The 21905-nt window shown below is 43.7% G+C and overlaps 1 protein-coding gene across 1 annotated transcript; it reads right to left on the bottom strand.

Annotated features, from left to right (window-relative positions):
* LOC106902033 (carbonic anhydrase 13-like) lies at window positions 1–12739 on the bottom strand. The gene is given in 10 exon segments (XM_014965197.1): window positions 1–846; window positions 2630–2785; window positions 3850–3912; window positions 4366–4461; window positions 7737–7855; window positions 10345–10370; window positions 11087–11100; window positions 11102–11136; window positions 11495–11692; window positions 12712–12739. Coding segments are annotated over 10 exon segments (849 nt in total). The 3' UTR covers window positions 1–732.
* Between the last annotated feature and the right edge of the window lie 9166 nt (window positions 12740–21905).

Below are 21905 nucleotides of genomic sequence, written 5' to 3'. Positions count from 1 at the left end.
AGAAGGAGGTTGAAAGGGACCTTTAAGATCATTGAGTCCAACCATCAACCTAACATTGGCAAAACCACCACTAAACCATGTTCCTCAGCACCACGTCCACCTTAATCTTTTGAACACCTCCAGCGATGGTGGTTCCACCACCGCCCTGGGCAGCCTGCTCCAATGTCTGATAACCCTTTTAGTGAAGAAATTTTTCCTAATGTCCAATCTAAACCTCCCCTGACATAACTTGAGGCCATGTCCTCTTGCCCTAGGTAAGCATGGTATTGAAGCAGTCAGCAATAAAATTATATCACTCTTGAAGTATTTTTTCTTTATAATTACAGTGTGATGTAATAGAAGCTAAATATTATGTTAGAGACCAGAAGAACAGTCGCAGAACACCCTTTACTGCCATTAATACGAGGGATCCTGTTTGGTAATTTTGTGACAAATTCTGGACAACTCCTTCACCACACCTGACCCTTAGGATTAGCAGTGCCCCAGTGCTCCTACACCAACGCACTCAAACACAGTCAGACCTGTTGACATCGATGAACCTGCAACAACCCAGGACATACCTGCCTGTAAGAAATGACTGCATAGTAACCAAGAACAAAACAACACTTATTTGCCATAGCAACTCACCAAAACAAAAAAAAAAAAAAAGAAAAAAAAAATCACAAAGTATATTAACTACTAAAATTAATTCAGCTTTTGGTTTCGGAGGGAGACAACCCTGGCTTTCCTCCTTTAATTCCTTCTGACTTCTCGTCCCTTTAAAGGCTGGGGAGGCCGGTAGTTTCTCAGCAAGCAGCAGGCGACCTCATCCTCAGCAGTACTCAGGAGGCTGCGGAATTTGGCCAGCTGCAAGCAAAAGAGACATAAGTTTCAGCAGAAAACCCTCACGCTCATACTAACGAGAAAGCACGTAGTAAATATTAAAGACACTTGTTGCCTTTTTCCCACCAGGAAGAACGGGAACTGCGTGGCAATTCCACCATTTCTGTCCTTGCAGATGAAAAAAGACGCCTCCCAAGAAAATCTCCCAAAACATGTGTAAGACTGAAACTGCACATAAAGGATTGTTTCCTATGTTCACACTTGTCTTCCATGACCTGATCTAAACCATTTTATTTTTTTTTTATATATATATTTTTAAATTGATTTTATAATTCGGAGATTCTGGAAAGTTTCATGCCAAAAATCTTATCTATGTACATTTTCTTGTTAAAGGGGAAATTCACCATTTACCTGCAAGAGTAGGTGTGGTGCTAGAGAAAGCTTCTGCAATTAGCACTTCTGATATATTAAACACGTACTCAAACCAGGAGAAATTTCAAATTTTTCCCTTGAGAAGATGAACAACAAGCAGTTGTTCATACCTCTGCATACCTCTGGATGGGCCTTTGGGCAACCTGCTCCAGTGGGAGGTGTTGCTGCCCAGGGCAGGGGGATTGGAACTCAATGATCTTTAAGGTCCCTTCCAACTCTAACCATTCTATGATTCTGTAAGTTTCTCTCTTAAGCTGATCTCAGCAGAAACCCAGATCAGAGCTCCGTGACTAAACCTCGGGAAATCCGCCTCTGATTTCTGACCTGAAGCTTAGTATCTTGTCTAATTTCGAATATTTCTATTTACTATTTCTATACACCACCTTACTTCCCTTCAAGGTCACCAGAAGGAGGACAGCACAAATATAATTCCATTATAATAGAGCATTTAGTTGTACAGCACGTTGCATCTTAATTGCATTGAAAGCAAAAAAAAAAGTCAATACTATCTTTCTTCATCCCATTCAAAGCTGACATCTTTAATTCAGGATCCCTGTGAGTTTCTAAAAATTTAAAATTTATTTTTCATTTCTGTCAACCTGAAAAGTGCACCAAAAAGTAGGTAGTAAACTGTAAAGCCCCAAAGAAATTCAAACTCGAGGAATAAAATGAAATGGCAAAACCAGTGTCAGCCACTGTGATCAATCAGAATGGTGGGCATTACTGGAAACAAACACTTTTAGCTACATGCATGCTTCTATTTATAAGAACATAGGGCATTTATACTTTAATACATAACATATAGCTACAGTCTGTGAATAATGACTAGTAAAGAATCACTCAATTTGACATGGTTTCTGACACCACGTCCTCTGAACCTGTTATGCACAGGTGTCTGCATACAGTATTTCACATTTTAGATGTATAAACTGTAGATTAGCCCAAATAAGAACCTGATTTTGTATCTGATTTTTATTATTCTAGTAAATTCACCACTGCAAGAAGAAATTTACTATTGATCTGCCAAATGAAAATGCCAGAAAAGAGGTTTGAACAAGCTACGCAAATAAACAAATCGAGTGGAATTCCAGGATTCCTAAGCGTCACCAGAACCCTTTTTTCCCCCCGGGTTATTTTTGATTGTTAATTTTTGGAGTCTGCAGATCCTTTTTAAAAAATGGATAATAAACAGTTGTTATGCAAAGAAAGGCAACAAGAAGTCAGGATAAATTTGAAAGACATACTTTGTCTTTTGGAAGTTTGATAAGGTATGCGATGCCAAGGTCTGCAAAAAATAATATTTTTTGGGGTGGCATTTACAATTTCAAGTCTTACAAAAGCAACATCTCTACACCAGTGAAAAATTAAAAAATACCTGTTCAGAACAAACACTTATGGGCTCTCTCAGAACAATCCAGATGACGCTCTCAAGAAGAGGTGGAACAGTGAGAGAGCCAAAGTATGTCCAGTAGTCCAGGGACTTGGGAAGCAGACAGCTGGGATCAAAGTTTGTGAATAGTGCTCTTTTACCCTGGAAAGACAAAAAAAAAAAAAAAAAAAAAAAGAAACCTGTGTGAAGCTAAACAGAACAGCCTCATAAGCTGATTTTTAGCTTAACTGGTTTTCATCTAGCAAGAACTTCACCAGGAGGAAAATAAGACTAATCAAAAAAAAAAAAAAAAAAAAAAAAAAAAGAAGTTCACAGTAGTTCTAGTTTAAATATCTGTTAAAATTTATTTCTTACTGAAAGTTTAAAAAAAAAAAAAGAAAGAATAGAGCAACATTATTTAAAAGCACGAAGCCAAAAATAAATCATGCCAAGGGCAGCACAGCTTGTTCCACTATAGGGTGGATCGTCCTGGATGACCACAGCAGGTGAGCCAGTGCCCTTCTGATGAGGTCCCACCTCAGCAACAGCTTTGCTGCTGACTATCCTTGATGCCACAGGACACCACCAAAGGTACCGTGTCAGCGTAGGCTCCCCATAGTTACAATGGGCCATGAGGTGGAAGTTGGAGGAAGAGGTGAGATGTTAAGACTTCCAACATGGTCCCCACGGAGCCGGCAGAGTAACCCCACAGGTTACTGACTTGCTTCCCTCCTCATCGACTCCTCCCAGGCCCATGGGCTACTACTTCTTCTTGCCCGTTCTGGCCACCAGGCCAGAGATGTCTGTATGAAACGTGATGTTGTGAGTCTGGCTGATTTCTCTCCCACAAAAACAATAGCTTATTTCTCATCCTGTACCTCAGCAAAACAGGGGAAGAAACCTCTCCCTCATCCTTTTCATAACTTTCCATAAAGTATGTCCTACTCCTGTTGCCGTTCTTGTAGCAACAATTTGCCAAAGACAAGGCTCTGTGAGGAATCAGCCTTTTTCTCTGCTCTCTTCTTGTATAAAAATTACTCTGTCTTCTTAGTTTTCCACTTTACCTAACAAGAATGCCCCTAAACTGTCTCAAACCAGAGTTAGATATGGATAGCTATGAAACTAGGGAACATGAAGGTGAAGGGAGTAGCAGCCAGGTTACCAAAAAAACCAAAACAACAAAACCAACCACCAATATTAGCACTCCTTTAGAAGCATTTCTTCACCTTGATTCTGATGGTGTCCAAGCGGTCGGTAATCTTCTTCAGCTGAGTGTTGCACTCACCAATCTGTTAACACCAGAGAAAAAAGAAAGAGTTGAGCTCCACAGGAAAAAATAGCAAAACTAAATAATCAAAAAGCGAATGCATAATGAAACAGTTTTACATAACTGTACTTAAGTGATGGTGAGATCTGATGGATTTTGTGAGTACAAGCCTGTGACTTGTACTGTTTGGTAAGAAGATCCACTCCCTCGCTGGTAGGATTTATTCTGGCTACTCCTAGTAATTACACTGTACAGGAGTGCAGACTAGCAAACCAAAAAGCCTCACTGTCTTGCAAATCTATTAATCTGCTATTTTTTATCTTTGAGGGAAAGTAAACAGCACGAAGGAAACCGTATCATTTAATGCCCGTATAAAACAAGTATCTCTTTAGCAATAATTACACCAACCACCACCATTATCCTTTTGGGATTATAATGCAGATTTATCAGGAAGACTAAGGCATTTTTTTCTTACCTTCAGAAATACAGCCATGACTGCTAATCCATCTGACTGACGAGCTGCCTCAACAAAACTTGAGTATTTTTCTGAGTTCCAGTGGACCACATGAAGCTGAAAAGCAAGAGACACCGACAGCATCAACTCCCGCTGAACTCAAATAGTCACAAATTAATACTACAACTTTACTGGTTGTGATACTCTATTTTACTCTTTTGGATTCGTAGCCATTCAGTTTTCTAAACGCAACTATTTTTTTGAAACTGGTAAATACAGAGTTCACACAAATGACAAAAAAAAAGCATTTCCAGTGGCCTGGATTATTCAAAATTTAGCAGCAATCAACACACTCCAGTGCCTGGCAAACTGCTGTTGGGTCCCCAGGTTTTTAACAGAGAAGCTAAAACAAGATATCCCGTGGTTATATAACTAAAGCCTTTAAGTCCACTTGTAGTACAGCTGATTTTAAAAAGTGATTGAAAATGATGAGGATGTTATTAGTTGCTCCTCTTTTTCCTTAATCAAGCTTTCAGTAACATTAATCAGCCACACAAATAGCCAGGAATCAGGCAGAAAACACACATTAAACTTGCGCTGACCTCTTTTCCCTTGTGTGCTTTGACATCTTTTCCTAGTTTAGTTTTTGAACATCAGAATTTCATTTTTGATACTTTCCAAACACCACTTTCTAGGATTATCAGCGGTTGGGCACTTACAAGCAGCTGGATTATCTCAGGTTTGGGTTTCTGCATTTCCAACAGGCGTTATTCTGGAGCTGTTCCTGGGCTTAGTTGCTTAAGCATCTTAAAGACACCAGGTGGGGAAAGGCAAAGCCCATGATGCCTACCCCCCATCACACCTCAGTCCCCCCCTGCAAAACCAGGTCTCCTAAATCCTGGCCACGCTCTGCAACGGGAGCTCCTGGTTCCTGGGAAGCCCCATCCTTGAGCAAGGGTCCGACTGCCGAGCTGGAGAGAGCACAAACACTCACACGGCGCTTAGGACTAAGTCCTTCACAAACATCAATCACTCTCAGAAGTCCTTGGTGGGTCAGTAAATTTTACTGCCCACGTTTTTTTTTTAGATGAGGAAGGATAAAGGTCAGAAACAGGGCACGGGATTGGCCTTTCTAAAATTGGTGACCATCTTTTCTTCAGGCTTTGGACTATACTCTTTAGGAGCGCTGATAAGCAGCTCCACTGCTTGACTTAAACTGGGATGAACCTCTGGGGAAAAAAAAAATAAATAATAAAAGGCTTTCTTTTGGAATACAGCACTTCAGGACCTGTAAAGTAATAGCAATTTAGGAAAGCTGGAACTTGCTTTAAAGCCTTTCTATGGGAAGCAAGGCAGCTGCATGGTTGAAATAGGAATCCAGGAGCGTGAAGATCCTGACTCTAAATCTCAGTCCTTGCCTAACCTCTATGAGTTTTAATTTTCCGTATCTAAACCAGACCCATTCCTTGGTGTTACAGTGTATAATTAATGTTTGTTAAGCACTTGGACTCTAAAGTGCTGAAACATTACTTCCAGCAAGGAAGGAATCCCACTGAAATCAATAATAATACATGTATGCTCACAATGAAACACATGCTGGCTCCCAGCTTCAGAGATCCTTGAAGGAAAGTTGCTAAAAATCTTATAAATTAAACTGGGAGGAGAACACAGTACTCTAAACCATTCTCAGATGCATTAGTATCGTTCAGCTCATAGTACCTGCACCACTTACTATTGTAAGTTCACAAAAGCTACATTGAACAACTTTTAAACAATTACATTTTCACACACACAAAAAGGAAACAGATACTCTCCATCAAAATTGACTTTTATTATGGATTTAAAAAAAAAAAAGAAAAAAAAAACAATAAAGAACAAAAAGCATAATTCCCACAACTCAATAAAGCCCATCCCCACTCCCTCACAGCTTTGCCACCCCCTCCCCAAAACAACCCCCTCCCCAACCAAAACCCCCACACAAACAGAGCCGTGAAACGCTTTTGGGTACAGCCCCATTCTCAAGGGCTTGTGACTTCTCTTTAAGGAATATATCCCATCTTACCACCGCTCTGTCACTGCAGCTTCTGAGGAGACCTTGACCAGACCATACGTTGTCACAAAGAACGGAGCCAGGGATCCCTTCTGCTTCCCGCTGGCCTTAGGGGGCTGAACCTTGCAGTCTTCTTTACCTCAACACTAATTCTTTCTTCAGCTCAGTCGATGCTTTTTCTTGAAATCTTACACATCTTCCTTATGAAGGGGAGCACCGAAACCATCTTCGTGTCTCCTTCTGACGTATTTTCTTTTGTGTGAACAGTGCTCAGAAGCCTTGATTTTAATTCTGTGTTTCTTATCCCAAAGCCAAAGTGACATCTAGAGAGCTTCTTGTGGAGCGTTACCCAACCAACAGGTAACGGAGAGGTTTTTAGACTGGCTAGAAATTCAGAGATATTTTCTCCTTCCATTTGGTTTCTTAGATGGGAAACATATATATATTTTCTCAGCTAGAAATTTGGTTTTGGTACTTAATGGTTTTAAAGCACCTCAATTAATTCTTTATATTCCATCCCACCTGGTTCCTGTGGAAAACATAAGCCTTTAAACACTGCAAATGTCACTTTTCCCCATTACTATTAGAAAACTGATTTTTTTTCTGAACCACTATCTCTCATAGCATTTCCAGTAAAACCTGATCACACCACTGCGCACACACTTCATTTTTTCTTCTGTAGGATTATGCCTTTTACTTTTCCGTTAACATCTATTTTTATACTTTTTACTCCTTTTTAACCCCAGAAGACTACTCAAACACACGGAAGGAGACAGAGCAGGAGCGAATTCTCCGTGCCGGAGCGGACGGTGCGCTTCTCCCTGTGGCACCTGTGCCTCCACTAAAACCCTGTACCTCCACAAGTACACGGGCACCCCACAGATATTAAGGTGTGGTTCTCAAAGCGAGTCATGAAAGTCATAAAGATGACATTTGCTAAATGCACCGCAAAACGCAACGGTCCTAAGTCCCTGGCATAAACTTTATGTTGCACGGGCCCCACATCAAATAATTCTGTGGACTGTAACTGCAGCTGACTTTGAAAATACTCTCCAAGGAAGAGACAGTGAAAGACAAAGGTTAAAGCAACTCTTGAACATTAAATCTTGCTCTTATCAAGCTCTTCTCTTCTGTACTCCTTTTTTAATCCTCTCCAGAGCTTTCAAATAGGTTCTCCTTTGAGAAAGGACCAAACATGCAACACTCCAGGAAGACCTCTCGTCTTTCGATAAAATGGGTGGGAGAGTGAAAAGCAGGAAGTGGAGGGGGCGACATTATTCTCACAATGGAAAATGAGTCACGAGCGTGGAGGTAGAGGTGACGTGATGGGACAATGCCTTACCTCTGCCGCGTACTTCATCCCATCCACCGCGTGCTCAGAGCCGGCTTCGTCGTTGGATCCCCAGTGGAAGTGGATCTGGCGCAGCCTGTAGGTCCCACTGAGCGGCCCCCCGGTCAGCACTGCAAACCCAAGCAGAGGAAAAAGGCTTCATTGCAAGAACAGGAGCCACCACCCACATCCTCTAACCTCACACCAGGCTTCAGTCTCCTGCTCCTTCTCAAAAGCTGTCTCTCTTTTGAAGTACTACGGAAACCCTCGCTTGTCCACGGTTCCTCCTCTGACACACAACTCCAACAGGGTAGGTTTAGACTGAACATTAGGAAGGAATTTTACACAGCGAGAGTGGTCGGGCATTGGAACAGGCTGCCCAGGGAGGTGGTGGAGTCACCATCCCTGGCTGTGTTTAAGGGACGTTTAGATGGGGCACTGAGGGATATGGTTAATGGGAGGACTTTGGAGAGTAAGGTAGATGGTTGGACTCGATGATCCCAAGGGTCTCTTCCAACCTCAACGACTCTATGATTCTATGATTCTATGATATGACTTTCAAAATTGCATTGATGTATAGATTCGTGGGTTGTGGCTCACTAAAGGGGATGTTGTTATCACCTTGAGGAGGGAAGTGGACAGGGAGGTGCTGATGTCTCCTCTCCTGGTATCCAGTGATAGGACACAAGGGAATGGTTCAAAACTGTGCTAGGGGAGGTTTAGACTGGACATTAGGAAGCATTTTTTTTATCAAGAGGGTGGTCAAACATTGGAACAGGCTTCCTAGAGAGGTGGTTGATGCCCCAAGCCCATCAGCGTTTAAGAGACTTGGGACAATGCTCTTAATAACATGCTTTAACTTTTGGTCAGTCCTGAATTGATCAGGCAGTTGACCTAGATGATCATTGTAGGTGCTTTCCAACTGAAATAGTCTAGTCTAGTCTAGTCTACTTAATGTACATATGGGTGGGCTTTTCATTGTTTTGCTTTTGCAAGTGCTCACTTTTTGGCTAATCAGAGTTGGAACCAAACCGTCTCTGCACAATGACTTGAACATGAATTGCATTCAGAAAGATTCCTTTTTCACCGCAAAACAAATCACCCCACTCTCCCAGCTCCGTGTCTCCTCTGAGGGCTTGGGAATTAGTCTGGGCTGGTTTACTGGTTCATTACAGAGATTTTAAGGGGAAAAGATGGAAGCTTTAACCAGATGGTTTTTAAATTAAGAGCACTGGGGAGGACAATAGTGATTTTTTTTCTTTCTTCTAGGTTTAGTCCAAAAGCTGAACTTTGTTAGGAAAAAAATACCACTACATAAAGATAAAAGAAGAATTTCTTAAGTTGCCTATCTGCTAACACAAGTAGCCTGGCTAATGAGAAGGAACTGGAACTGTTTGTCTGCGGGGAAAAACATCTGACCTCCTTAAAACTTCAACTCAAAAACTTGCTTTTACGGAGCCTATAAACCCAGTGACCAAAGGGGATGGGGAAGTGGCACTCCTGAAACAAATGCCTTCTTTCAAGGACTGAAAACTTGGAGGCAAATGATCCTAGAAATGTAAAGATTGGTGTTCTAACTGGCTGAGGGAAAGCAATTATGTAGAAATCCATCAGCATTAATGAAATGCTTCTACCAAAAAATGTAAAAAATGGCCTGGTTATGTACTTGTCTCACATCATATAATGATGGTAAAACTCTTCCATTCCTACAGTAATTAAGGAAGAGGTTGGTCAGAAGCTTATTTAAGGCAAATACCAGTATCTCAAAGTTTAAAAAGAGCTGGAAAAAGAAAAGCATCAACAGGCCAACTTCATAGAATGGAGCTACTGTGGTACCCAAGAGGATAAGCAAAATTAACCAGTTACAGAATTGACAGCCCAGTTTCAATGCTGGCCAAGGTGAAGAAATACTTCATATGGAAGTCAGTTAATAATGTATTAAAATATACTCATGTATTTAGTACCAATTTTTTTTTTTTTTTTCATAAAACCACCATATGGCAGGAGTGCTTACTTCACAGGGGTGCCCCAGAGCCCAAATTTTGGCCCTAGAAAATTCAGTATTTTTTGATCAATGACCTGAAAGAAAACAAAAACATTACTGATAAAGGTTGTCAGTGACAAATATTAGGGAAAATAGTGAATAATTCAGTTTATGGATACAAAAGGACTTGAATTCTTTGATAAGTAAGGCATGATAATGGCCAAAACGTAAAGCCCTGATGGGGACTGAAGAATCTAGTCCATACATAGAAGATACGGAGCCTCCTGAAGGAGGATTACATCTGTTAATTATCTGATCAACATCTGTCAGTGCTTTGCCATTACATGAATAATATCCTTGGAGATATGATCTGAGGAAAGCAGCAAGAAGAGGATCTCATTACCACTTTGGTGGTACCTGCTTTGGTACCGGTGTAAGCCTACAGAAACACTACGTTCAGGCCCTGTCACTGGATGGAGTTAGAAAGTGGAAGAAGTTCTTGGTGTATTCATATTCACATGTATTAATTATTTTTTTTTAAATATTATTTTAAAGGCTGAGTTGGTCTAACACCAGAAAAAAGCGTGATTTCAATTTTTTTAATTGTGAGGGTAATTAACAATTAGAACAACTTACCAAAGGCTGCAGTAGGTTCGTCATCGCTGGAAATTTTGAAATCAAGATTGTATGTTTTTTCTAAGAGATGTGCTTTAGTTCACCCACGCCTACTAGGCTTGAAGCAGAGATTAATTCTGGGAAGTCCCGTGGCATCTGACACACACGAGGTCAGAGCAGATCACTGACGGTCAGCTGATGGCTTTCAGGCAACATCCAGTGTTGCTTGTATTGACAGGAAATTTGAGAATTAAACTAGGACTGCCCAGGAAAGCAGAGTTTGATGCTGTCTCCATCTGTGTCTCTCCCTGTTGCTGCTATAAGCTAATAGGTCCTCAGGACTAAGGGACACGGTGATCACAAATGAGTCCTCCTCTGGCTTTGACCCTTGTGAAAGCATCATGTGGGCTTGGATCCTCAGCTAAGCCTCGTACAACCACAAGAGGATTTTATTGCTTGAAGAATCTGCACTCCTACAGTTTCAAGGGGAGGTGTGCTAGATTATCTACCATCTAAGAGAAGGTTTTAAAGATGAAGGCACTAACATTACAAAGACTATGCTAAACCAGAGAACTTCTAACTAAGAATTATCTCTTGCCAAAAGGGAAGCCACATGCTCCTGGAAAAGCCTGGGACAATAACACTTTTCAGAGAAGAAAAGGGATCACTGGGGATACATTTCATTTGTTCTGTATTGGCTCTTTCCTGACACAAGAAGTCCAGGTATGGATTCTAAAAAAAGGGGATAAATATATAACCAAACCTGCAGCTAAAGTCAAGATAAGAGACTTGAGCAATTCGGTTGGAATGAACCTGTAATGAGACACAAAGGATTCATCTGCAGTGAGAGAGAGCAGCATTTGAAAAATTGTACACAACACTGTTCAAACAGGGGGGCTGGCACTGTCTGGCTGGGTGGGGTGGATCAAACCATCCCGCTGAAAAGGCAATCCTGGCGCTTTCTAAGAAATGCAACCTCAAACTCATGTCCAAATACGTTCCCACATTGTATCAGGCTGAAAGACAGGGGGAAAAGGAATCTCTTGTGCAGAGGAACAAAGCCTTACTGTTTAGGAGGAATTCACACCTGGCAGCAAGACACAGCCAGGCTGTATGCACTCTGTTTAGGAAACGGTAGAAGAAGACACGGTGGAACAGGAATGGGACAAACCTGATTTGTTGACGGTGTCATCAAACTCAACACTGGTGGAGTGCCCGTTGTTAAGGATGATTTTAGCAGAAGCTGGATCGTAATTCGGATTCAGAGGACGGAGAGAGGGATCATACTTGGTTTCCTCCGTTTTGATGTCGATGGGTGACTGACGGTCTCCATTAGCGATGGGAAAAACCTCCTTCCAGTGGGCGGGCCCTGCAACGCATTGGAGGAGAAGTCTAATGGCAGCCCCCTGCTTCCTATGAAAGAAGACTCTGCTTGAATTGTTCTTCTTTACATTTTTTAAATTCATAGAAAAACCACAGATCAAAATATTCAGCTACTTTTGCTGCCACATACAACAGCGGCTCTCAGGGCCCCTCCATCTACCTTAGCTGGTGTATCTAACTGTACTTGGCCTTTGAACAAGGCCATATGCAACAGGTAGATATTTAATTATTCACAGTTAAGACTCAACTATGCACAAGACATATCCAATAAATGCTTACTCAGATCAAGCATCCTGTATTCAAGAGGCACTGTGCCCCAATAAATTTATGACGTGCCATTTTTGCCTAGTACCTTGTCTCACTATGTCTTTAAGGATTACCTCTTTTCTATCCAAAATCCCTGCTTCAAGGGTTTTTTAAACCTTAGTAATTGGCTGCAAAACTCCTAAGAACACACTTTCTACTGACTATACTGAATGAGATGGGAAAGTGTCAATAAAGATAAAAAGGCTGAGTGGTGCATGTAGCATCACTGACAACCCACCACCTCCTCCCAACCCACCAAACCCTCCAAACCAGCAGGGTTTGCAGCAACACAACATGAGAGAGTCACCCTCTAACCATAATGTCTACACACACGCACACACACACACTAGTATAGAGCTGACAAAACCAGCAAAGAACAGGAACACCCAGGACAGTGGTGCCTGCACAAGGTTTGGGTTTCTACTACCTCCTACTGATCAATGGGAGTAGATCTTCCGACACAGACCTGCACTACCCTAGCTGACAGGAGTCAGCTAGAAATTAAAACACTAAAGAAGCTGTTAATCAATGCTTCTGATCTCGACTTAAACTTCCTCTCTCCGTGCAAGCTAAGCCAAGTGTCAGCTGAAAAGCACTGTCCCTCTAAACCAACAACATGGATGTAAGAAAATTGACAAATGTCATTCTAAAAGAGTACGAAAAGCTTCATTGATGAGATGTGTGTCTGCTCTTACCTACTGAACACCAGAGAGTCCTCATCAACCATATATGTGCCATTGTTGAACCATATTTGAATAATAAACAATGAGGAAAGAGGCCTCATGGAAGAAAAATAGGAACAGTAAGTTGCTTGGGGAATATGTTCTATAAGGCAAAGATAGCAAACCAGGTTTAGGATGGGAAAGAGGGTAAGATAAGACAGAACAAGAAGGAATGGCTTCAAGCTCCACCAGGGTAGGTTTAGACTGAACATTAGGAAGGAATGTTTCACAGAGAGAGTGGTCGGGCATTGGAACAGGCTGCCCAGGGAGGGGGTGGAGTCCCCATCCCTGGCTGTGTTTAAGGGCCGTTTAGATGCAGTGCTGAGGGACATGGTGTAGGGGAGGACTTTGTAGAGTAGGGGAGATGGTTGGACTCGATGATCCCAAGGGTCTCTTCCAACCTCAATGATTCTATGATTCTATAAGGGAAAAGGGAAAGTCTGCAGGGCTAATGAACTTTCAGCATTGTAAATAGCACAGCACTTGTTTTTCCTCCAGGCTTATAAGAAGCATAATAAATCAACTAAGAGAGACTGGATCTAAGAAAACCTTAAAGTTGAGCATCAGAACCTGATCTTGTAAAATCTGCATCACTTGAAATTGTCATAACTCCCTATATTGAAGGTAGCTGATCGCAGTCTAAAAATCAGCTGTTTGGCTTAGCACTTCAATAAACACGATGACAAAAAAAGGATTAAAATGTATTACGCTGTGATGAATGGCCTAACATCAAAAGTTGTCAGAGGGTTTTCTCCCCTCGACTTCAAGAGGAGTGAGAACAGCTCAGAAACTCCCAGGTGCTGAAACAACCCCGGCTGCCGGCAGTAAATCAGGGAGGGACGCGTCCCCCGGCGCCGTGGGGAAGCTCAGCCACCTGGGCAGAACCCGGCTCTCCTCTGAGCAGCACCCAAAAATGGAAAAGGGAAGGAGCAGCTTGTAAAGACGGGTCTGAGACTTAAACCTCAGGCAGAACAAAGGCAAGGGCCTTCAGTCTTGAGTTTTTTGAAAAGTCCTTTTGTTAATGACTTCATTAACTGGACTCATTAAGCAAACCACTTCTAAGACAGAAGATAAAAATCCTACTGGTTTGAAATACAAACTTAATTCTTCTCACTTTTCAAATGGTCATCAAAGCTATTAAGTGTTTTAATTACATACAGTTTAGCTTATAATTTTTTATTTTTTATGTTTAGATCCCAGTTGAAGATGCAATGTACAATTTTATTAATTGAAGAAGCACCACTCCATCATTTATACCTAACTAGCTGCTGCAATTTAGGATGCTTAGAAAAAGATTATTGCTACTTAACTTTAATGCTTGGGATATTCTTAAAATGAGGAACGCTTAACTACTTGGTCCTATTACTCCCTCTCAGCAACAACTATAGTTATTTTACAGTAAATAATATGAATGAATTGCATTCATAACTAATATGAATGTGCTAAAAAGAGGACCCAAGGCTGTGATTCTGGCAGCAGCCAAGTGTTCAACAATAAAACTCCAGTTCTAACAAGACGTTGTACCTGCTTTTGTGCTTGCCCTTCACTCAGATGACCAAAAGCATCTCCTGCTTTGGCGATTACGCATCTGTCAGTAACACAAGACTGACAGAACACACAGGAAAACATCAAGAATTTTCAGACATTTTTACCACTTGGTTGTATCAAGAGATATTCCTTGCTGGATTATCTGCCAGCAACCTCATACAATTCTCACACTCTCACCAGTTGAGGAAAACTGTGACACCACAGACCCCAGCCCAAAGCTGGACCGTTGGACATGAACTCCTTGCAGCGGGAAGAAGATGGACCTGATGCTCAAATGCATGTCATACAATCAGATTTAAACCAGTGGGATCTCCAGGGTGAAAATTTCTTCCACATTTGGACCTGAATTATGTGCCTCTGTCTCAACATAACGTACAGCTGAATTTTCCAGATATGTGCTTGAAGGCATACCCAGGAATGTGAAACTCAGCGATTCACCCTCTTTCATTTTTTAAATTTACTTAAGGAACTTGATTAAATATACCAGGTTTTGAACTTAAGAAACACCAAGGAACTTGATTAAATATACCAGGTTTTGAACTTACGAAACTCCCTCCTGTTGATGGGAAGATGTTCTTTTGCTGAAGGTGATGACCTAGTAGCTAGGCACAACCAAAGCCCTTGCGTCTAAGATTTATGACAAAAAACCTAAACCACCTGAAGATCTGACACCTTTCCTTTGGACACAGAGTTACCAGATGCGATACACACCGCTGTCACTTTTAGATGGGGCTGGGGCTGCTCATCTCCAGCCCACCAGAGTTGCATGCATCCACTCACAGAATCACAGAATCACAGAATCTTCTAGGTTGGAAGGGACCATAAAGATCATCTTGTCCAACCGTCAACCTAACTGACAAAAATAGACACCCACACAACAAACAAGGAGCATCATCACTAAACCATATCTCCCAGCACTACATCAACCCGTCTTTTGAACACCTCCAGGGATGGTGCCTCAACCACCTCTCTGGGCAGCCCATTCCAATGCCTGATAACCCTTTCAGTGAAAAAATTTTTCCTAATATCCAGCCTGAACCTCCCCTGGCGCAATTTGAGGCCATTTCCTCTTGTCCTGTCACCTGTGACTTGAGAAAAGAGACCGACCCCCACCTCTCTACACCCTCCTTTCAGGGAGTTGGAGAGAGCAATAAGGTCTCCCCTCAGCCTCCTCTTCTCCAGGCTGAATAACCCCAGCTCCCTCAGCCTCTCCTCACAAGACTTGTGCTACAGACCCCTCACCAGCTTTGTTGCCCTTCTCTGGACCCGCTCCAGCACCTCGATGTCTTTTTATGGTAGGGGGCCCAAAACTGGACACAGTCCTCGAGGTAGGGCCTCACCAGTGCCCAGTACAGGGGGACCATCACCTCTCGGGCCCTACTCGCCACACTGGTCCTGACACAGGCCAGGATACCATTGGTCTTCTTGGCCACCTGGGCACACTGCTGGCTCCTGTTCAGCCGGTGTCCACCAACACCCCCAGGTCCTTTTCTGCCAGGCAGCTCCAGCCACTCTGCCCCCAGCCTGGAGCGCTGCAGGGGGTTGGTGGGACCCAAGTGCAGGACTTGGCCTTGTTAAACCTCATCCCGTTGGTCTCAGCCCATCCATCCAGCCTGTCGAGATCCCTCTGCAGAGCCTCTCTACCCTCCAGCAGATCAACACTGCCACCCAGCTTGGTGTCACCTGCGAACTTACTGAGGGTGCACTCGATCCCCTCGCCCAGATCATTGATAAAGATGTTAAAGAGAATTGGCCCCAGTACTGAGCCCTGTGGGACACCACTCGTGACTGGACGCCAGCTGGATTTAACTCCATCCACTCCATCAATTAGATCTTGTCAGGATAAGCCATTATGAGTCTGTCAGCAAATGCAACTCACTCCAGCACCTAACGACCCTGCTTTTTTTCACCCAGCTGGAATTAGAAGCCATGAGTTCCATCAAAAGGCTGGGCTAACTTCAAACAAGCCCAGTGGAGACACAGAGTTGCCTTGCATCGAGCCTCTGGACAGGCATAAACAAGAGTACGTATGTAAAAGTCAAATCTTTTTATCTTTCTTTTTTTTTTTTTTGGACAGTTTGATATTATACACAGAAAGTTTATGAGTTTGGTATGGTCTGACCTTTGTAGATTCACACCCTCATTTTTTTCTAAGAGGAATCCACTGCCTGGTTTATCACATACAAAACGCTTAAATTTTACAGTTGAGTTTGCAAGTAATTTAGTTGCTCGTTAGGTTACTGTAAGATTAGCTCTAATAAAAAGAATTTGAAACTCATAATGGGTAAAATTAAAGGGCTGTTTTTAAAGCAGAGACCAAAAATTATGTAATTATTCTCAGGGAGAAAAAAAGGGGCAGGGGGAATTCATATCCCTTTTTATTTATAAACCACCTCAGTGTTATAGTTGTAACTCCACCAAGACACACTTTTGCAGCAAAGCAAAACACATGTAAGTACTTTCCGTGTGTTTTATTAAACTAATACTAAACTGATTCTCGGATCTGTCCTCTAACTAAGGCGATTCCCCCACTAACTAAGAGGGCTGCTGCTGAGAAGGGGCAAGGACATTCCTCTCTTGGCAGGAACCATGAGCAGCACAGAAAAGCATTGGAGGATGCCACAACGGAGCCAGTTTTGAAGACCTCAGTATGATGCCTCCATACATAAGCACCATCAAACCTGTGAGGCAAGAAAGCAGAGGCCAAAGTTTGCATAGAAATAAAATAATGCCTCTCTGCATTTCAGAAATACACGCATCACAGGGGAGAACACCGAGTTCTGTGTCTACCAGTCACACCAAGTCCTTCTACGCAGATATACCATATAAGCAGACCCGTATGTGGAATATTTGACAGTGTACTTTATGACCCAAATGATTTGTGTTGCGGTTATTATTGCTAAGGGGCAAACGAGCCTTCCTCCAGTTTAGAAAAACAGTGCTTTTATCACCTCAGGTAACAAATGCAGAACTCACAGCGAATGCAGATGGCTTTCCAACTCTTCAGGAAGTCAACTTTAATGTATGAATGCACCAAATTTAATTAATTTCGCTTTGTCGCTAATCTCCTTAATTGCAGAAGCTAATCTTAGTCTGGGGGAAGCTATTCAGAGCTATGCAAGGCAACAAGATTTTTCAAGCATCGGGGCAATCTTCTGCATTTGCTGTTCAGCAAAACAAGAAATGAGCAAAGCCAATAAAATAAATGCACAAAAAGAGAAAAAACTGAGAAATAAAACTGATGCTAGGGAAGAGCAGTGAGGTGTTGGGTATCCACACGTCTCTCCTTTAGCCTCCTGGAGCAGGTGGAGGAAAGGGGATGGACTGATGGAGAACTACCCACCTCAGCTGCTGGGGGCTCCAAGAGAGGAGGAGAGGGAGGAAGTCAAAGTCCACCCCAAATATGTTATCAGCCAGTAAACAGAGTTTTATAGGAGAAATGGGGCCTCAAAATAGGTCCAGGACCACCCCGATAGAAATTTTGGTGCCCTCCCCTTCCTAGAAGTTGAGAATAGCAGAGGAGGAGGGACAGGATAAGGGAGGGAAAGAGGGCTTCTTATCTGGACGGTGCAGGTGAAGTCCACAGCCCTCTTGGAAAACATAGGGAGAAACAAATTTGAAAAACAAGACCCATTTACGTCTTCAGGGGAGGGGTAGAGCAGACTGCACAACAGCAGATAACGCACCTCATCATTGCCACATCACTGTGATCCACCACCACCCAGTTTTTCAGGAAAAGTATATCCATCCAGAAAAGATTGAACAAAAGGACAAGGAAGGAAAGGTTGTACTTGCGCCAACAGTATTCCACACTTCAAGTGATAATATAAATGAAGTATACTCCTATAGGCATTAGTATTTGCAAACATACAGCTTTCTCTTTTTACTATCGCGGCGGTTTATTTCTCCGTGTATTATAACAGACAACGTAAAATATTCCATTGACTTTATCAGGGCTGAGTCCCCAATTTACAAAAAGCACTTTCATTTCTACCTGCATGACTTGTGAGCCGGTCTGCACAGAGGAGCAGCGTTTGCATGACTTAACCATGCAAAAGAGAGGAAAGCCTTTAAGCCTGCTGATGAGCACACCTTGGGACTTCAAAGAGCCACAAGATTAAGGAAACCATGAAACAACTAAAATCCCGAAGTGTCTCCTCGTAGGTGCGTAGTTACACATTCAAATGACTGCTCCTACTACCCAGTTATTTCCCACCGTGGCACAGAGGCAGCAGGAGTCAGAAAGGTCCTACCCATCGGTATGACCATCAAATCATAGAACCATAGAGTGGTTTGGGTTGGAAGGGATCTTGGAGATCATCCAGTTTCAACCCCCTGCCCTGGGCAGGGACACCTCCCACCAGACCAGGTTGCTCCAAGCCCCATCCAGCCTGGCCTTGAACCCCTCCAGGGATGGAGCAGCCACAGCTTCTCTGGGCAACCTGTTCCAGCATCTCACCACCTTCACAGTGAAGAATTTATTTCTGGTATCTCATCTAAATCTCCCCTTTTCCGACCCAAACCCGTTACCCCTTGTTCTATCGCTGCACTCCCGACAGAGTCCCCCCCTCAGATGTTGGAAGGTCTCCCTTCGTGTTCAATTAATGAACCGCGGGTGCGTCCGGTGCCACGGCTCAACCCGACGGGGGGCAAACGGGATCCCGAGGGAGAAGGAGCCGGCACAATCCTCCCCCAGGGGGCCGACCCCCGCCCCGCCTGCCCACCCCCCCCCCCCCCCCCCCCCCCTTTTTTTTTTTTTTTTAATAAGCAACAGTGCTTTTAAAAACAACAATTCCTCATAGTTGTAATGACTTAACCAGTATTCTGATGTGTATGACCACTTCCATTGAAAGCTGTTTTATTAGGACTTGGGGATTTCCAGTGTAGCTTATGCATGGTCATTTTTCAGTCCTCAGCAATTCTGAAATACTTTTTTAGCTCTTATAAAACTTCTGGGTGAAAAATTCTTCTTTTTTTTTCCTTTCGTTTTTTCCTAGTGAGAAATTAAGAAGCAGTTGCAATAGATTTTAAGCATTTGTTACAGTTCTACCACAGCTGGTCTTGGTAATCTCCTAAATTTCTTCAGTTATTTTTGAAATCACCAAATTCTCAGTGGTTGCATTTTCTTACAGTCTCCCTTAAGAACAGAGTGAAACAGCAGCTGGAAGACAAGCAAAAAATAATTGACTGGTGGCACAGTTGGTTCTTACCAGAGTCCTCAGTTAATTACATGGTTAAGTTCTGGCAACTGATATAAATGTCTTCCCTGAAAATGTGGATTGATTGCAGGCTTGTACCCAGTCTCACTTAATTTATGAATCTTCATTGTATCTTTTTCTGACTGCATCACAGAAAGGAAGAAAGCACACAAACAAATCTACTAGTCATAAAACCAAGTCTGTAAAAGCAATAAAGCCTTAAATTCACCTTAGAACCAGGATCAATTCTAAATAGTTGTGCACTTCAATCAGTTTCAGAATGTCGCCGGCTTTGGTAGGATAATGATGCATTAGTCAGTAATTGTCCCCTTCATCATCCCAGCCTTCATCATCATCTTCCCCCCCTTCATCATCATCTTCCCCCCCTTCATCCCCCCTCCAGGGGCCGTAGGGGGTGGTGGGGTGGTGGTGGGGGGTGCCTGGCAGGGGGACTGCTGTGACAGAGTTTTCCCCCCCCCGCCCCACACCACCAGTCACCCACCTTCCCGGCTGTGGTGCGGCAAGGAGGGATGGGGAAACTTATGAGGAGGAGGATCTGGGGCTCCTGGTGGACAGTAAACTCTCCATGAGCCAGCAATGGGCCCTCGTGGCCAAGAGGCCAATGGGATCCTGGGCTGCGAAGGGAAGAGTGTGGCCAGGAGGTGGAGGGAGGTCATTCTCCCCCTCTGCTCTGCACTGGGGAGGCCACAACTGGAATCCTGCGTCCAGTTCTGGGCTCCCCAGTTCAGAGAGACAGGGAACTGCTGGAGAGAGTCCAGCGTAGGGCAACAGAGATGATGGAGGGACTGGAGCATCTCCCTGATGAGGAAAGGCTGAGAGAGCTGGGGCTCTTTAGATCATTTAAAGATCATCTTGTCCAACTGTCAACCTAACATTGACAAAAATAAACACCCACACAACAAGCAAAAAGCAACACCATCACTAAACCCTATCTTCCAGCACTACATCAACCCGTCTTTTGAACACCTCCAGGGATGGTGCCTCAACCACCTCCCTGGGCAGCCCATTCCAATGCCTGAGAACCCTTTCAGTGAAAAAATTTTTCCTAATATCCAGCCTGAACCTCCCCTGGCGTAACCTGAGGCCATTTCCTCTTGTCCTGTCGCCTGTGACTTGGGAGAAGAGACCGACCCCCACCTCTCTACACCCTCCTTTCAGGGAGTTGGAGAGAGCAAGAAGGTCTCCCCTCAGCCTCCTCTTCTCCAGGCTGAACACCCCCAGCTCCCTCAGCCTCTCCTCATAAGACTTGTTCTCCAGACCCCTCACCATCTTTGTTGCTCTTAAGCCTGGAGAAGAGAAGGCTGAGGGGAGACCTCATCAATGCTGACAAGGGTCTAAAGGGCGGTTTGAGGGAGGATGGAGCCGGACTCTTTTCAGTGGTTCCCAGTGACAGGACGAGGGGCAACGGGCACAAGCTGGACCATGGGAAGTTCCACTCCAATGTGAGGAAGAACTTCTTTGGGGTGAGGGTGGCAGAGCCCTGGCAGAGGCTGCCCAGGGAGGGTGCGGAGTCCCCTTCTCTGGAGATCTTCAAGCCCCATGTGGATGCTCCTGAGTGATGTGCTCTGGGCAACCCTGCTTTGGCAGGGAGTTGGACTGGATGGTCTCTAGAAGGTCCCTTCCAACTCCAACAATTCCCTGATTCCATGCAATAAGTGTCTGTTCCCGGCATTACCCCCTCCCGCCCCCGGGAGTCGGGCACAGGGGGGGCAGCGCTGCCCGGCCCCCCCGGCCCCTTCCCTGGGAGGTTTTGGAGGTGGCTGTGCAAAGATTCACCTTTTACGGTGGGGCCCATGAGGTGGAAGGGTTTCCGACAACCCACTCGTAATTTTTAATTATTTTGAACTGTTAGAGACCGTCTGGCCCGCGTTTTGTCACAGTGACAGTTCACCCGCCGGCAGTGGCAGCTGGAAGGAACCCACCTCTGGCTTAAAGCGTGTCCATCAGTGGCCGGGAGTTAATCAGCGCTTTTAGACCTCCCCCAAAGCGTTTCAGCTGTTTTATATTTTTAGTGTTTTTATACTATTCCAGTGTTTTATACCAACCATCTTCAGTGGGTCACCGGGGAGGGGACACACCACCCAAAAAGGGGACACACCACCCAAAAAGGGGACACACCAACCGATTCCCGATGCGTAAACACACGCGGGTTTTATTTTACACACAGGTTTTTGGTTTTTTTTTTCTTATTTTGTTGTTACAAAAAACACTTTAGACACGGATTTTAATCGGGCGTAAGGAGGAACCGCACGAAAATACACGCCAGCGCGTAAATACAGACCCTGATGCCGCTGGGGTTGGGTGACGCCTGAGAACGGGGTGTGCGCTGTCACCGAGCAGCGCTGTGAAGGTGGAATTTCGGGATTTGGCAAAAAAAATTGGGTTTTTTACCCATATTCTACCT

The sequence above is a fragment of the Calidris pugnax genome, unplaced genomic scaffold, assembly GCF_001431845.1.
Source record: "Calidris pugnax isolate Ruff unplaced genomic scaffold, ASM143184v1 scaffold41, whole genome shotgun sequence".
Taxonomy (NCBI): domain Eukaryota; kingdom Metazoa; phylum Chordata; class Aves; order Charadriiformes; family Scolopacidae; genus Calidris; species Calidris pugnax.
Note: the sequence above shows the minus strand (reverse complement) of the source record. Positions and strands in the feature narration are given on the sequence as shown.